Here is a 16,716-nt window from a genome sequence, read left to right as displayed (position 1 = left end):
AATTGGATATGTAATAACAGCTATTTAAGACAGCAGTAACATGTTAAAATGGTTCATAAAAATCACATCATAAGGCCCTGAAATTCTAGTAAAAATATCTCTAAGTAAACTTGTGAACTACTACTAAATAACTAATTTTCTCTCTCTGTAGTCACTTATTTTATCTTTGGAACACTTCACCATTCTATCACCACGTTCCTTTCTCTGAACTTTATTTTATATTTGCATATTATTTATTCCATTAGCAATTGCTCATCCCAGTCTGAATCTCAAAATTCTACTATAGGAGGCATTTGGCATTCTGTGGAATAAGATAATTTTGAGATGGAAATGATCAACCAGCTCAAAACCACGTAAGCTAGAGTTCAGTTAAGCTTAATATAATGATGAAAACAATTTCTCATTAAAACTTCTTTCATTCCCTCTACAGAAGCAGTAACCTTGGGTACAGTTAAAACTGCCTGGGTCTTTGTCACCTCGGACAAGTCATTATACCTAACCCCCCAGGGCCTCAGCTTCCAGAGTAGTTAAATGGAAAAACAATAGCAGCTATCTCACAGGTTATTAGATTATGAAATGAGTTAACACACGCAAACAGGCTGAAGGAGTCCCTGGTGCGCAGTGCAGGTATTAGTCATTTAGAGGTATAGTTACTATTACAGGAAGGCAGTAACTTACAAAGACTTACCTTTAAGGTCCAACAACCTAATCTACATATTTGTATATTTTTAAGGTAAGAGAATTTTTAAAAGTCTATTTTTATACCGTATACCTAATGCAGGAGGATAAGGCACGGATTACTACAGGAAAAATAATACAGACTGGGGGATGCGAACCAAAGCACAGACGAATGTGCCCCGACGATTCCTCCGAGAACATAATGAAATGGCGGACCTTCCTGCCAGAGGAGCGCACAGTCACCCAGGCAGGTGATGTGACACACACGTTAGGGTCTAAAGGTCCTAAGGCTGGAGTCCCCTTTACTGGACCCTAAACATGTCTGCCTCCTGCCCCGCAATCAGACTTAGAGAACTGGACGGTGGAAAGTCTTATCAAGACCAGGCCATCCTTCGCTGGGGTGAACGGAAAGCATTCAGAAGGGGAAAATGGAAAAAAACAAAGACTCTGGTCAGGTCAAAAAAATACAAATGTGACCTCTTCCACCATCTCTGACCTGAAAGAAAAGCATGGCACTTTCTCATCCATAACATGTACAATTTTTTTTTTTGGAGATTTTGCTTTTCCCTTGTGAAAGACGGTTTTAAATAGTAAACAGACTTGCTGCCCACCTTGGCTGGGAAACCAAGTCCCGTGAGTAACTAGTCTAAGGCCAGTCCTCGGGGAGCGCACGCCGCCCATCTCGCTCGCACCGCACAGCTCCCAACAGCTAAGAAGCAACGCCAAGGACTTTCTTCCCCGTCAGACATGCCCTCGGTCACACCAAATTGACATCAAAATCCCAGTTAGCCCAGCCTGACCCCACAGAGGCTCACGATGACAATCGCCCTACGGAAAAACTCAAATTCCTAAACATCTAATAAAGAGGTCCTGGACGTCTCCACCTTAAAAATGGGAAGCCTGAACGCCCCGGCGCGCTCGGCCGTGTAACCGCCACAGCCCCCGCACGCGGGGCGGGCCGGGCTAGCGGGAGATTTGAGCGGCCGCCGCCTCTCGCCGTCTTCGCCTCCTCCGCGGGGCCGCCGCCCAGGAGGCCGCCCGTGGCGCAAAACAAAGCGCTTTGACCTTCACTGAGGCGGGCAGCCGGGCGAGGCGCGCCGGGAGTTGGGAGGGGCCGCTCACCAGCGCCCCAGGCCCGGGCTCCAGGCCCCAAGCCCCAGGCCCCGCCGCGGCCGCCGCTGCCTGCCCTGACGAGAACGCGGCCCCGCCCCTGCCCCACCGCTCCGCGGCTTCCAGAGATGGCCGCCCGCCGCGCCCGCGCCGGACCCGCGGCCCCTCCCGCCCGTCCGGGCCCGGCCGCCCTCCCCAGCATGCCGTTACCGGCCCAGCACCCGTGTCTCCGCACCTCACGCCTCCTGGGGCAGTGGCGGCGACCGTAGCTTCGCTCACTTTGGGGCTGCGCCGCCGTGGCCTCCAACAACGCCGGCTCCCATTGGCCGAGGCTCCTAGCTCCTCTCTCCGCGAGCAAGACGAGCTGCGATTGGGCGAGCGCAGCGCAAGTCAACTGCGCTTCGCGCCGCAGACGGCAACCAATCAGAAACCTCCGAAGAAACGGCGCGCCGTATGCAAATATTCCTCCGCGCGGCGCGCGCCCTGCGTTCCTCCGCCTCTTTAAACGGGGCGGGGCGAGGTGGAGACCGCGTGTGTGGTTCCGGGCGGGCCCGGGTCCGCGCTCCCGGGACCTTCCCCGGGTGGCACCACATCCTCGCGGGACACTGGGCACCACCCCTCTCCGTGGGCCCCGGCCGTCTTTATCTCCTGCGCCCTCCCAGTTCCCTAGTTCAATCCCGTCCGCGGCGGGTCGGTGCTTCCAGCACTCCGTGCGCCCGCTGATGTGAGAAACCCACCTCCCGTGTCGTCCCCTCGCGCTATTCCTTGAGAACGTCGCGGGGGGCCCCTCCGCCTGGGAGCCGTTTTCAACCAGCCTCGTTAGTGGTTGGGACCTAAGTCTAACAACCCTTGCTCATCCCCCAGGTCCCGGGTTGGAGAACACTTCCTCTGCGAAGAGGTCGGGGCTGGGTCACCTCCGCGGACACGACGGGACTAGCCACTTCCTGCGTCTTCCCCCACGCCCTGAGCCCCGTAGTGTCCCAGCAGCCTAGTTCTGGCCTGCGGGAGACCCTGTCGGACAAGGAGGAAAAGCAGTGCGCACTGGGCCCTCAGATCAGGCCCCTGAAGCAGAGCAGGGCAGAGGGCTGGGGAGGAGCTGGCCCGTTTCGCCCGCCCTGTTCTCCCTCTCATGGTGCCCTCTGGGCTGGGGTGAAGGTACCAGCCCCAGCCTCTCCACATCACATTTTGTAGAAAGGCATCCGATTTGATTGGAAAATAACCCCTACGCTGGGACTTTTAAGGCTGGTTTATTTCCATGTTCAACCATGCCATTGGGGGTCTTCAAGCCTAATGTGCATTTTTTTCGGAAACGTTCTCTTTTTTGGGGTGAGGTTACTTTTGAAACCATTGCTAATTATTATTGTTATTAGCAAGTTATTCCTGTAATGGGGAAAATTTGAAACCATCTAAAGGTTCCTGGTTGAGGGATTAAGAACATAGCGTCGGTTATAAACCTCAGAGGTAAGCTGGGAGGCTGAGGCAGGAGGATCCCTTGAGCCCAGAAATTCAAGTCCAGCCTGGGCAACATAGTGAAACCTAATCTCTAAAAAGAAATTAATGCGGAGCGCCGTGGCTCAGTCCTGTAAACCCAGCACTCTGGGAGGCAGAGGCAACAAGTCCAGCCTGGGCAACATAGAGCACCCTTCCCCTGCTCCAAAAACAACAACAACAACAAATTACTCAGGTGTGGTGGCTCAGGCCTGTAATACCAGCTACTTGGGAGGCTGAGGTGGGAGAATTACCTGAGCCCCTGAGGTCAAGGCTGCAGTGAGCAGAGATTGGGCCACTGCACTCCAGCCTGGGTAACCAGAGGGGGACATTGTCTCAAAAAGACAAAAAAGAGGCCGGGCGCGGTGGCTCACGCCTGTAATCCCAGAACTTTGGGAGGCCGAGGTGGGCAGATCATGAGGTCAGGAGATCGAGACCATCCTGGCTAACACAGTGAAACCCCGTCTCCACTAAAAATACAAAAAAATTAGCCATGCGTTGTGGCGGGCGCCCGTAGTCCCAGCTACTGCGGAGGCTGAGGCAGGAGAATGGAGTGAACCCGGGAGGCGGGGCTTGCAGTGTGAGCCGAGATCGCACCACTGCACTCCAGCCTGGGCGACAGAGCGAGACTCCATCTCAAAACAAACAAACAAAACCAAACAAAAAATCTAATTAAAACAAAAAACATAAAAACCCCTCAGAGGTGACCGACCAGTGCATGGTTGAGGCCTGACCCACACAGCGTGCTCAGTCCTGTCTGGCCATCTGTGTTTTAGGAGAGGGTGTGTGTGCTCTCAATTCCTAATTGTCCCAAACTAAGCCAGTAGGAACTCCTGAAGCCTTATTTTAAAGTAATTATAGGTTCCCAGAAAACTGCAAAATTTGTTTCCTGATGGTCACACCTTGCCTGGCCAGAGTTCAAGATCAACACAGGAGACTGACATTGGTACAATGTGACTCTACATTATCACACATGCAGATTTGTGTGATCACCATGGCAACGAGAACACAGAAGTGCTCTCCCCACCAACCCAACCTCTTGCTGTCCCTGTGCAGTCACTCCCCTCCACCTGCCCCCCACCATCTTTAACCCCAGCTACCACCATCTGTTTTCTATTCCTACCGCTTGGATTTTGAGAATGTTATCTACATGGAATCACATGGCATGCAACCTTTCAGGGGTGGCTTTTCCACCCAGCAGAATGCCCCTGACACATACCACCCAGCTGCTATGTGTCACTAGCTTGTCCAGTGTCCTTCTGACCTGACTTCCTGGTGTTCAAAAGCTCCCCTTTTGGGGCACAAGAGTGCCTGGGCTCAGCTACTCCTGCTGCTGCAGACCTGGAACTGGCCATTTCTCCAGGGGGTGGGGGGATGGGGTTTAGAGGCCCAGATCGGGGCTGGGACTGCTCACTGCCACCAGGGCTGCCTTGCTTCTCCACCCTTCCCATCTACACAGCCAGGAAACAATCTACTTTTTAAAATCACAAGTTACTTCATATTGTTTTTTCTAATTCGTATTTAATAGGTGATTTTCCTTGACTTCTTTGGTATTTATCCTCTTACATTAAACATTAAAAACTTGATTGCTAGGCTGGGCGCAGTGGCTCACGCCTGTAATCCCAGCACTTTGGGAGGCTGAGGCGGGCGGATCACTTGAGGTCAGGAGTTCAAGACCAGCCTGGCCAATATGGTGAAACCCCATCTCTACTAAAAATACAAAAATTAGCTGGGCATGGTGGTGGGTGTCTGTGGTCCCAACTACTTGGGAGGCTGAGGCAGAAGAATAGCTTGAACCCGGGAGGTAGAGGTTGCAGTGAGCTAAGATTGCTTCACTGCACTCCAGCCTGGGTGTCAGTGATCTTATTTGTCTTGGCATATAGGGTTTGAAAATTACAATGCCAGTGTTACTACTAACAACAAAACTATTGAATTGTTTGACTTTTCTGCACTTTTTTTGACCTTAGAAGATACCCCATTAAAGATGTGTAGCAAAAAATGGCCAATTCTCAGAAAGTTGAAGTTCTTTTCTTGAGGTTGCCAATTTATGTTTTTGTGCCACATGGTACTTTCTGAAATAGCAGCAGTAGTATCTCCCATCCCTTCTGGAACCCAGTAATGCCCATCACAGGGTAGTGTCTATGCCTCCCCCTCCCCACGAATGTGGGTGGGTCTTGTGACGGCCTCCACTAGGGAGGACGGTGGAAGTCAGGACATGACCTCCGAGGTTAGATCCTAAAAGGCCATATAGTTCCTGTCTCTCTCTCTCTCAGGACTTGCACCTTTGGAGCTATAGGGTGCTGCAACAGAAATCAGCCACTCTGAAGCCGCCAAGCTGGAGAGACCACACAGAGATAAAAGGTGCCCAAGCAGCCCTAGTATGGGACCCAGGCACAAACTTAGAGATGACTCCATCTGCCTGCAACTGAAAACCAATCAGCTGAGCCCAGTCAATCCAGAGCCATGAGTTATTAACATGATCGTTGTTGTTTTCAGCCCTGAAGTTTTGGGGTGATTTGTTAAGTGGCAACAGATAACTGGAACATGTTTGTTTTACTTTGTTTGAGGGACTTTTCTTTCTTGCTGGTTGAAATTTTTTTATATATAAAACACTGACAAGGTTCAAAGTCAGACCTATCAATACCCAGAGACTGTCCTCATTGATTTATAACCTTAGTGCTCCCTGCAAAATTGGGTGGGTGCTCTCAAGCTGTGCCAAGCACCCTGCTGATGCACAGACAGGCTGGTTCCAGCCTTTTGCTGTGTCACACACTACTGCAGTAAACAGCATGCATATGCGGAGGGCAAGGACAAAGAATTGGCGCACCACAACCCAACACTGCCACACTCCCCATGCTGGGGCTGCTGCCACCATCCACGTGCACTGGATGGAGTGTCCCTCCCTGGCTGTCCACAGCACCAATGACTGTCTTTTGTCCCGATGGATATGGCCTGGCACCAGCTTCCGCAGGCATGAAGCAGGCTCTGGCTTCTGCTTACGCCCTCCTCAGCCAAGGATGGGTAAGCACCTTCGCGTCTGGGTGGTGATTCTTAGTCCAGGTGAACCAACTGTGGAGGCAGGGTGGCAAGGACAACACTGGGCACTGGGGACAGAAGGCCCCTGCTGTGTTGAGACCACCCCCACATCTCACCCATTAGCCATGCAGATCCTGGACTTGCTGTCTCCAACGGCAGTTCTGGGCAGCTAGCCAGGGGCCTGCCTGCTGAGCCACTCGCTGTGCTGCTGCCCAGTATGGAATGGCTCTAGGAAAACCTGCAGTGTGTTTATTCATCAGAACCCGAGGGCAGACTGAGCGGCCTTTGTCTAGGGCTCAGCAGGCTCTGCCAGTCTGAGCCTGTCTTTTTCCTACTCAAATACCTCCAAATGTGCCCACACACCAGAGATTAGCCGATAGCCATCAGCATGGGGGAGAAATTCCTCGGCCAGCTGAAGCAGCTCAACTGACCCAAGCACCTAAGTTGTGACCTGCTGACCAAGCGGCCCTGGCTGGCCACCAGGCCTCCTGCCAAGTGCTGAACATGCAGAACAAGACAGAGAGGGTCTCACTGTTCAGAAAAATTTATTATCAATGTCTCAGAGCCAACGACAACATGAACCTACATGAACACAACTCTTAATTTAGGACCCAAGGGTGACTGTAAACATGATTGGAGCACTGGGGCGTTGTCACTGAGGCAGACAGGAGCCACTAGTCCACAATGGTTTAAAAAGTCAGTCCCGTGCCCCCTCACTGGAAGCTTCCATTCTGGGCCATCTGCAAATATTCCTTGTAGAGCTTCTCCTGAGCCTCGAAGAGCTTCTTCAGCTTCTTGGCTTGCCCTTTGCTGAGCTCTTTGCCCTCCGTGTCGTGTGTGGGCAGACCCTGAAAAGCCAGAGCACAGCGGCTATTGGTCTCCTCTGCACCTGGGTAACCCCAACTCCCCTTTCTTTGCCCTCCTGTCTCAAAATGTGCATCTCCCTGATGCAGCCATGTCCTCTTGCTTGGACATTCAGTCACCACCCTGCTGTGGAGCCAGCGCACTGATCTGGCAGTGCTGGCTCTAGCAGCTAAGAATGGGAGAGGGGCGACCAGAGTCTGGGGTGCTTCCTGGTAAGGTGAGGGGCACTGTGCCCCTCAGAGCCTACCCATGGCTGAGTTCTGACATAGCTGGCCCAAAGGTACATAGCAAACACATCCAAATGCCAGCAGGGAGGGGCCTAGAGGTTTGGAGGCAGTGGCTGTGAATTGCTATGACGAAGGAAGAGCCTGGAGGTAGGAGGCCTATCTGTGCCATGGCACTTCAGCCAGCTTGTGAGGGCCTGGGGCCACAACTCCCAGGGCTGGGGACCAGAGCTCGCCATGCCAGTGGAGGGGGCCCTGGCACAGGCTTGCCTAGCTGCCTGGGCTGTGGAAGGAGCTCAGTAGTTGGGCCACGAGGCCCTGGACCTAAAGCAGGTGTCAGATTTGATTCCAAATTTTCTACAGACAGAAAATCTGCTTGTCCAAGGTTGAAAATTCCTGTTCTCCCAATTTAATGCAGTCTAATAAAGTTCTGAATGGAAGAGAAGGATGCTTACATGCTTACATTTTCATCAAACTTGGAGTATTTGTCGGTTTCTGACAGGAACATCTCACTGGGGGGAATCTTCATCTTGGCCAGCTTTGCTGCCTAGAACACGCAACACGGCACAGTCACTGCCACCGAGCAGCACCTGGGGCTCCACACTGTGAACGACATCTGCTCATACCTCCAGCCCTCAACTTGCTTCCAAGCCCTCAGATTCAGAGTGCTATGAAAGACGGGAAGGGGAAAGCCAAGGTGGAGGGAACATACAAGGAATTTAAAATTAAACCAGATGTTATTTCTACAGGAATAGTGGAAAGCTTACTAGAAACCCTAATAGTAATAAGTCTATAAACGCTGTCTTGGAGCTTGTGACCACATGGCACAGCCTTCCCCTTGGCCAGGCCTTCCCTGCACCCCATGTGAGAAGGGCCTGGCAGTCCTTGGGTGGTGGAGGCAGAAAGCGGAGCTCCTTCTGCGAGGGTCTGCAGGGGCCTGGCTAAGGTCCACGGAGGCATAGAGAGCCACAGGGCATGGGGTCAGGGTGCACGCCTGCCCAGGAGTGCCCTCACTCCCAAACAAAGTGCATTACTTCTTGTTCCTGTTTCCTCCGGGCCGCCTCCTCTTTCTTCTTCCTCTTCTCCTCTTCAACCTGGAGGGGCAATACAGAGCCAGATGAGACAGGGCTGCCTCAGGCTGCTGGGTCTCTCGGAGTCAGAGGTTTAGCAAAACGAGCCCCTTTCCTAGGGCCTGGCACGGAGGGCTGAACTCTGACCAGGCCCTCCCCACTGTGGGGAGACAAGCCCATGTGCTGGGCAGCACACCGACCCTCTTCCATTCCCTTTGGGGATCCTCAGCGGCATCCCTGAGTGCCTGGCCCTGCCCTAGATGCAAAGGTATGCAGCAGGCAGACAAACAGAACCAATGCTAAAAGATCCAGGCACCACTAACATGAAGAAATGGACCAGCATGGTGAGCCTGGCCCAAGGAGAGAGGATCCGTCAGGCGATGACCAGGACAGCACTGTGAGGGTTACCCTGAGTGGGTCTTCGGGTACCTGGGAAGGAGCAAGAGCCCCAGGGCAGGATGGGGATGGTGGGCGGAGGGCAGCCTTGGGGGCTAGGTGAGGAGACCAGAGCCCACTCCAACCAGCGGGCAGCATCCAAGCAGGGGTGAGGGCAGTCTGATGCTGCAGGGAGAGCTTATTAGTGGAGCCAGCAGGCTGGGTGCCGGTGAGGGAGGCCTTTGGTTGCTTTGGGAGGTTCTGGCCTGAGCCATTGCACGAACAGACATGCCCTCCACTGATGGAAAAGGAACAAGTTTGGGGAGTTGAAAATCACATTTTCACCTTTCCTTTGGACAGCCTAGGTCTCAGATGCTTCCCAGCCCAGTGGAGCTATCAGGTAGGCATGTCCTCCATGGCAGGAAGGAGGAACAAGTTTGGGGAGTTGAAAATCACATTTCCTTTGGACAGCCTAGGTTTCAGATGCTTCCTGGCCCAGTGGAGCTATCAGGTAGGCAGCTGGGCACAACTGTTTTTGGGCCACCGGGTACATGATAGATGGTGGAGAAGCTGCAGGACCAGATAAGGTCTCCTGGGGAGGTGCCGCACACAGAGCTGGGGAAAAGAAACCAGGAAGGCACAAAGGTCTCAGAGACTCAGGATGGGGCTGGGGCCAACAGGATGGAGCTCTTTCGAGGTAGATGGAGGGAGAGCAGGGCTGGCTGAGGGAAAGGGGCTGAGGTGGAGGAAGAGCTGGGCACTGAGCTTGGAGGAACCAGAGACACAGTGCTCAGGATTTCTGCTTTTTCCCTTTAAAAGTTAGTATGTGTTTATGTGCTGGTGGGAATGGTATAGGGAGAGGCAGGACCCCTCCCCCATGGTGTCTCGGGCCTGGGGATGCCTTCTTGCAGCAGCTTGGTGAGGTAAGAGTCCCTTGGCTGGGAAACAGGAGCTACTAGAAGTCACAAGCCACAGCCAAGGTGGCCAGTGGAAAGGCCAGCACAAAGAGTGCAAGGCCTGTGAGGCTCTGGCCGGGCCACCCCGGCGCTCCTCTTTTCTGCTTCCTGCTTCTGAGCACTCTGCCAGGGAGTGCAGCAAGCCAGGGTGTCTGCACAGCCAGCACTAGGCCACCTCACAGCACAGCACGGCAGGCGAGACCCAAGGCTAGGTGAGAGACTGGGATGGAATGGGGAGGGGCCCTGATGAGGCAGTCACACCAGCCAACCTCACAGGGCATGCCCAGCTCTTCCCAACCTGCCAACCAGAATGGACCTGCAGACCACTCACCACTGTCTAGAGCTTTCCCCAGAGTTCCAGTTTGTTATTTCTCCAAAGCACTGCAAACTCCAGCCACCCACACTTAGGGGTATCTGGCATGAGCTCTCCCCTCGTGCCTTGGGCCAGTGCAGGGCTGGGCATAGATGCCTTCCCTGACCTTGCACATCCCATCTATCAATCACCTACCCTGTCGATTCTCCTTCCTCAATTCCTCTCAGAGCCTCCTTCCTGAGAGCTGTGGCATCCAAACTCACCCTCCACGGCGGTCTCCTGCTTTAAGCCTCTTGGGGACCCACCTGCTGATGGCAACAGCCCCCATGGCCCACCTCCCATGGTGTGCACTGGGGGCCCAGGTGCCTCTCATCCTGCTGCCTGCATCCCAGGGTACCCCATGCGCTGTGCCCAGAGGTTCTGACATTGCATTTTTGTTCCTGTTCTTCTCTCCTATTGGGCACCGAGGAACCTGGGCCATCCCTGATCCTGGGGGTGTTGTGGGGTGCAGGTGGGGAGTATGCTGGGAATAGAAGGTGGAGATGCATCAGTGACACGCGCCGGGATCTGGGATCTTAACATGTCAGCTTCGGGCTGGGCGCGGTGGCTCAAGCCTGTAATCCCAGCACTTTGAGAGGCCAAGGTGGGTGGATCATGAGGTCAGGAAATCGAGACCAGCCTGACCAACATGGTGAAACCCCATCTCTACTAAAAAAATACAAAAATTAGCTGGGCACAGTGGTGCGTGCCTGTAGTCCCAGCTACTCGGGAGGCTGAGGCAGGAGAATCGCTTGAACCCGGGAAGTGGAGGTTGCAGTGAGTGGAGATCGTGCCACTGCACTCCAGTCTGGGCAACAGAGTGAGACTCCGTCTCAAAAAAAAAACATGTCGGCTTCACAGTTTGCTAAAAGTGACTAGTTTTCACTTAAACTGAGGGAATAATCTTTTTAAAAGAGGTCCTTCATTAGAAGATACTAAATTTTTCTTTCTGACATTTATAAATACTGGGATTTTAATAAAAGTGTAAACATCAATGCTTAAAAAGTAAACTATGTAATAATCGCAATGGTTTTTACATTTTCAACAAATATCAAGCTTAAGTCATTTTCACTTTACTCACCCGTCTCTTTTCTTCTCTCTCTCTTAATAAGGTGTTTCTGTCTACCAGTTTCACCACTGTGGGCAGTCCTGCAAAATAAACTGCGTGTGAGAAGAGGCTGGACTCTGTGGGCCATCCCCACTGCAGGGCCAGCCCTGCCCTGCCCTGCCCAGACCATGCCATGCTGCCCAGTCAGAGCGAGGGCCCACTGGAGAAAAACAAACAAAAACCTCCATAGCAGCGGTGAAGCACAGGAGAACATTTTGGTTTGTGTGTGTGTGATTTTTTTTTTTTTTTTTTTTTTTTTTTTGAGACAGAGTCTTGCTCTGTCATCCAGGCTGGAGTGCAGTGGCATGATCTCAGCTCACTGCAACCTTTGCCTATTGGGTTAGAGCAATTCTCGTGCCTCAGCTGCCCGAGTAGCCCACACCCAGCTAATGTTTTGTATTTTAGTGGAGACGGGGTTTCACCATGTTGCCTAGGCTGGTCTTGAACTCCTGAGCTCAGGTAATCCGCCCACCTCAGCCTCCCAAAGTGCTAGGATACAGGTATGAGCCACCACACCTGGTGAGAACATTTTGTAATGAGAAGGTAGGAAGGTCTTGCCAGCCAGGAGTAGGAAAATATGACATGTCATCTGAGATTTAAAATTACCAGGGGCAGAGTGGAAGAGTGGAATTGGAGGGTTCATAACACAAAGAAATGATAAATGCTTGAGGTGATGGACATCTCAGTTACCTAGATTTGATAATAATACATCATACGCATGTATCCAAATATCACACATAGCCCATAAGTATGTACAACTATTATGTATCCATAAAAATTGAAAATAAGGCCGGGCATGGTGGCTCATGCCACTTTAGGAGGCCGAAGTGGGCAGATTACTTGAGGTCAGGAGTTTGACACTAGCCTGGTCAACACAGTGAAACCCCATCTCTACTAAAGATACAAAAATTAGCCGAGCGTGGTGGCGGGTGTCTGTAATCCCAGCTACTCGGGAGGCTGAGGCAAGAGAATCACTTGAACCCGGGAGGCAGAGGTTGCAATGAGCCAAGATCGTGCCACTGTACTCCAGCCTGGGCAACAGAGCGAAACTCTGTCTCAATAAATAAATAAATAAAAATTGAAAATAAAAAACAAAAAAATTAATTTTCTGTGGAACAAAAAAACCTCCAAAAAGTGGGAGGACAAGCATGAAATTTGTTGACTGTGTACAGGATACAGGCTAGTTTCCTTAGCTGGGAGCATCAGAGGCGGCAGCAACACGGGCAGTGGGCAGCCAGGCCTCGAGGGGAGATGACGCACAGGGGAGGTGACGCCACCACACGTGGCAGTGAGAAGGAGCTACGGGGTGCTCCCCTGCCCCTGCCAGGCTGGCCAGCGTGGGAATGGCGCCGGGGGACCCATGGGGCTGCCACTTTGGGATTCTGCATCAACAATCATGATGCATGAGCCTCAGCCCAGCCCTGGGAGCTCTCCTTGTGGCACCTCTCCAAGCTCCTGGTAACTTCGTAGCAAACAGCAAGGGCTCACCCACCTTCATGGTCTTCGAACCGCACCCCAAGCTCGGGCAGGATGTCGTCCCGCAGGGCATCGCTGAGCTGCAGAACCTCAGGGACTGTAGGGAAAGCAGAGCAGTTCCATCAGACATGGAGGGGCCGGGGCCCACACAACGAGTGCCTCCTCCAGTGCTTGGGAGGGTGGGGCCAGCAGCTTGATCGGCTGTAGAAGCCCAGAGACTAGTGTCCCCCGTAAGCCCAGGGGCTGTTCTGGGGGTGCAGGGCAGAGCCAGGAGGAAGCATAGCACAGTGGCTGCTGGAAGCAGTTCTTCCAGGAAAGGGACACAAGTTGGGCCGATAGCGGGGGTGGGAGGGTCAGGACAGGCCTAGGGGTCCCTTCGGGTGCTTACACTCTTCATCTGAGGCAGTTTCTCTGTTGGTGCCAGAATCAGCTTTGTTATGGAAGGACCATTTAGACTCAAGCCCTAAGGACTTGGTTCCCAAATGCACACAGGACTGGGATGGGGGTCCTGACCAGGACCCAGGAGAGCTGAGGACCAGGACCCAGGAGAGCTGAGTCCCAGGACCACTAAGGAGCTCTAGCTCTGTGAGAATCAGGCCTCCCAGGGCTGAAGCGCACGCAGTTGTAAAGGCGGGGGTGAGCAGTGGGGGTGGACCGTAGGTTGCTTCCCAAGACTGTGCTCACCTCTGCCTCTGACTGGGGACCCGGCCCAGCTGGGAGGGTGAAAGGAGGCATGACAGGGAGGGTGGCTGTGACCTCCAACACATGGGGAGGGAGCTTCGCTTGGAAACCCATGTGTCTGTGGCTGACTGGCTTCAGAGCGCAGCACTGCAGACTTGCCCGGCATCCCACGGTTCTCCTGGGGGGCTCCTCACGCAGTCTCTACCAGACGCCCCCTCTGTGTCTCTGCTCTGCCCGAGTTTTCCCGTCCCCAGCCCACGCACAATGCCCAGGTGGGGAACAGGACATAAGGAGTTTTGGGTGTTACAGGGTAAATGGGATGCCAACCTAGCTCAGAAAGACTCCAGAGTATCAGGTGATGTGACAGCATCTCCTAGACTACATCAACAGGATGGACGCTTGCTGCTCTCCAAGTGACAACTTTCTGCTCTGAAATCTGACCTTGGGTTTGCTGGAATCACCACACCCTTTGGTTTTCTTCTGGCCCCTCAGCTTGCTGTGCCCAACTGTGCTAGGCGGGCAGGTGCCCTGCCCCCAGCCTGCTGGGACCCCCACCATCCCATCCCATCCTCCTGCCTACCCTGCCTTTGGGCAGCACTGACCATGTGCACGCTGCCATTCTCGTCTGTCCTTTTCCTGCTGTGTCCTCATGACTGAGACCCCTACAGCTCCTTGCTGGGCACCCCACACCTTCATTCACTGCTGGATAAAATATTCGCATATCCGGGCAGGCGCAGTGGCTCATGACTGTAATCCCAGCACTTTTGGAGGCTGAGGCGGGTGGATCATGAGGTCAGGAGATCGAGACCATCCTGGCCAACATGGTGAAACCCCCATCTCTACTAATAATACAAAAACCATCTGGGTGTGGTGGCACGTGCCTGTAATCCCAGCCACTCGGGACGCTGAGGCAGAAGAATCGCTTGAACTAGGGAGTCGGAGGTTGCAGTGAGCCAAGATGACAACACTGCAGTCCAGCCTAGTGACAGGGCAAGACTCCGTCTCAAAAAAAAAAAAAAAAAATTGCATATCCTTGGGCTTCAAGGCCCCGCTCACAAGCACAGCCACTTTGGGCAGCTTCCTGAGTTTCAACCTCCCCAGGCAGGGACCTAGGAGAACGATGGCCTTTATATTTGTCTGCAGTATCATTCCTGGGAACGGGCCCTCCTCAGCCACCTGAGGAGCAGCTGACTGGGGCATGAGCTGAGGTAGGTGCCTGCCCTTCAGTCTTTGAAAGCCACCCCTGGATAGCACCCTCATTAGAAGGAAGGCAAGCCAGCACCTGTGGTCACTGTCATGGGTGTCATGGGAGGCCACAAGGCCAGCACCCCAGCCCACCCACCATGGGTGATCATCAGAGCAGGCACCAAGAAGCCTCCCGGGCCACACTCCCTGGGGCAAAGGGACACACGCTGTACCCCTCAGGCCCACACCAGCCTCTGGGTCTGGATTCTGAGGAGCTGAAGAAGAAGCCTCTGTGGCTTCTGTTAGCAGAGCTGGGGCAGAGGAGCAGACAATGACATCATCATCAAGGATTTACTGAAGAGAAACGTGGGCTACAAAGATAACGCAAAGGTGATGAGAATTCTTCCATGGAAGAACAGACAGGTCAGGGCCCATCCATCCATGGAATATGATTTGGCCATTAAAAAGGCAGGAGGTCCTGACACAGGCTGCAACATGGATAGACCTGAGGACACTGTGCTCAGCGAAATAAGCCAGACACAGGACAAACACTGTGTGACTCCACTCATGTGGGGTCCCTGGAGTAGTCAAATCCACAGAGACAGAAGTAGAGGGTGGGCACCAGGGGCTGAGGGAGGGGATGTGGAGTTGCTGTTCCATGGGGACAGAGTTCCAGTTTGGGAAAAGGGAAGAGTGCTGGAGATGGACGGTGGCGGCTGCACAACACCGTGAATGTCCCTAATGGCACTGAGCTGTGTATTTTAACATAATGAAAACAAAAACGTGGTGATGGGGAAATGGCATCATCTCCCCAGTGCAGAGGGCCCTGGCCTAGCCCCTGGCTTTCTCACTTCAGTGCCTCTCTCCTGGTCAAACCCCGAACCCACTGCCCTCCTTGCCAGGCCTGTGATCTCTAGCTGACTGGCCCATGGGGGTATTTGCAGGGGAAACGGTTTCTTTTTCATCTGTCTGTGGCGCATCTGGCCTGGGCCAAGCAGATCCCAGCTGATCTGAGGGCCACCCCTGAGCCTGTTATACACTCACTTTCTCTTCCGCCAGCCATGAGATGTTAACAGTGAATAACAAAAAAGTCACTATTTGCTGCTGCTGGGGAGACAGGGTGATTGCACCAGAGCCACCTCTAACACGCTGCCCCATCGGAAGGTCTGAGGCCCCTGGATCCCCAGGGTCTCTGGCTCACAAGGCACATATGGGATGATGTACAGGGTAGGGATCACAACCATCTTAACCTGGGGCCACAACAACCATCTACCTGCTCCAAGTAACAAAACAAAAGTGAAAAGCAAACAGAAAGCAAAACCAAACTACTTCCAATACTGGCTGGCTGGTGCCACTCTCCAGGCCTGAGCAAGCCCTGTCCTGGTCAGTGCCACCGAGCAGGAACTTGTGCCTGGCCAGTCCCCCTTCAGCACCCTCCCGGGGCTGTGGCATGCCAGGGAAGCCAAGGCCACATGCACAGTCTTGTATTACCCTGGGGAGCTGGGGCCCAGGCTCGGCCTTCGATGTCCCCCAGAAGGCAGGTGGAAATGCCCAGGCTGCCTCCAAGAATGGTCTTCCCAAGCCCATGACCCTAGCGATGTCGCTAAGTTAGTGCTGCCAAGATTGCTGGAGAGCCCTGTGCTGGTCCTGAATGGGCTGGTCCAGGCTTGGTTCAGTTTGATTCCAGTGCTTTGAAATGCTGAGGGCATCAGGTGTTGGAAAGGGGCAATGGTGCTTATCTGGTCAGGTCAAGTGCACCCACCGCTGCCTGTTAGGGGCTCGGTCAGGCCCAGGCCCCTCTCCAGAGCACTTGTGGCAGCCCAGCAGCCCAGCAGCCCGGCCAGCCTCTCCTCTCACCCAGTGTCCTGCACTCTGTCCTGCAGCCTGTGGAGCTCCGAGCTCCTGAAACTCTTTCCTGCCCTCCTGCCTCCTGCTCCACTGTCCCCTGCCTGAAACAGGCCCAGATTCAGCTCCTCCGCCTCTCGGCCCCTCCACGCACCCAGGCTTCCTGATCCTCCCTCAAGGTGCAGCTTCTCCTAGAGGCTTGCTGGGTCTCTGTCTGCTCTGTCTTCAGCATGCCCTGCTTGGATGCCGCCCCACTGTGGCCCTCCAT

General features: G+C 53.6%; 2 protein-coding genes and 1 long non-coding RNA gene across 28 annotated transcripts in view; 1 reads left to right on the top strand and 2 right to left on the bottom strand.

Annotated features, from left to right (window-relative positions):
* Window positions 1-2,164, bottom strand: part of NAP1L4 (nucleosome assembly protein 1 like 4) — a 51,019-nt gene extending 48,855 nt beyond the window's left edge. For 5 of the 19 annotated variants that reach the window (XM_063644928.1, XM_063644942.1, XM_063644937.1 and 2 more), the window contains exon 1: window positions 1,290-1,871. In XM_063644928.1, coding sequence (XP_063500998.1) covers window positions 1,290-1,359 — 70 coding nt within the window. In that variant the 5' untranslated portion in view covers window positions 1,360-1,871. Of the gene's footprint in view, window positions 1-1,289; window positions 1,897-1,998 lie in introns of those variants that run through there. The other 14 variants (XM_063644964.1, XM_063644978.1, XM_055271683.2 and 11 more) reach the window with 12 other exon arrangements.
* Window positions 2,135-5,919, top strand: LOC129479118 (uncharacterized). The gene is made up of 2 exons (XR_010122230.1): window positions 2,135-3,249; window positions 5,550-5,919. It is a non-coding gene; the product is annotated as an uncharacterized lncRNA (long non-coding RNA).
* A 921-nt stretch (window positions 5,920-6,840) lies between these two features.
* CARS1 (cysteinyl-tRNA synthetase 1) overlaps window positions 6,841-16,716 on the bottom strand; it is a 55,718-nt gene continuing 45,842 nt past the window's right edge. For 4 of the 8 annotated variants that reach the window (XM_055271614.2, XM_055271636.2, XM_055271662.2 and 1 more), the window contains 5 exons: window positions 12,754-12,834; window positions 11,235-11,302; window positions 8,435-8,494; window positions 7,856-7,947; window positions 6,841-7,160 (listed from right to left, as the gene is read on the bottom strand). In XM_055271614.2, coding sequence (XP_055127589.2) covers window positions 7,100-7,160; window positions 7,856-7,947; window positions 8,435-8,494; window positions 11,235-11,302; window positions 12,754-12,834 — 362 coding nt within the window. In that variant the 3' untranslated portion in view covers window positions 6,841-7,099. Of the gene's footprint in view, window positions 7,161-7,855; window positions 7,948-8,434; window positions 8,495-11,234; window positions 11,303-12,753; window positions 12,835-16,716 lie in introns of those variants that run through there. The other 4 variants (XM_055271623.2, XM_055271606.2, XM_055271654.2 and 1 more) reach the window with 2 other exon arrangements.

This window comes from Symphalangus syndactylus, chromosome 1 (assembly GCF_028878055.3).
Source record: "Symphalangus syndactylus isolate Jambi chromosome 1, NHGRI_mSymSyn1-v2.1_pri, whole genome shotgun sequence".
NCBI lineage: Eukaryota > Metazoa > Chordata > Mammalia > Primates > Hylobatidae > Symphalangus > Symphalangus syndactylus.
Note: the sequence above shows the minus strand (reverse complement) of the source record. Positions and strands in the feature narration are given on the sequence as shown.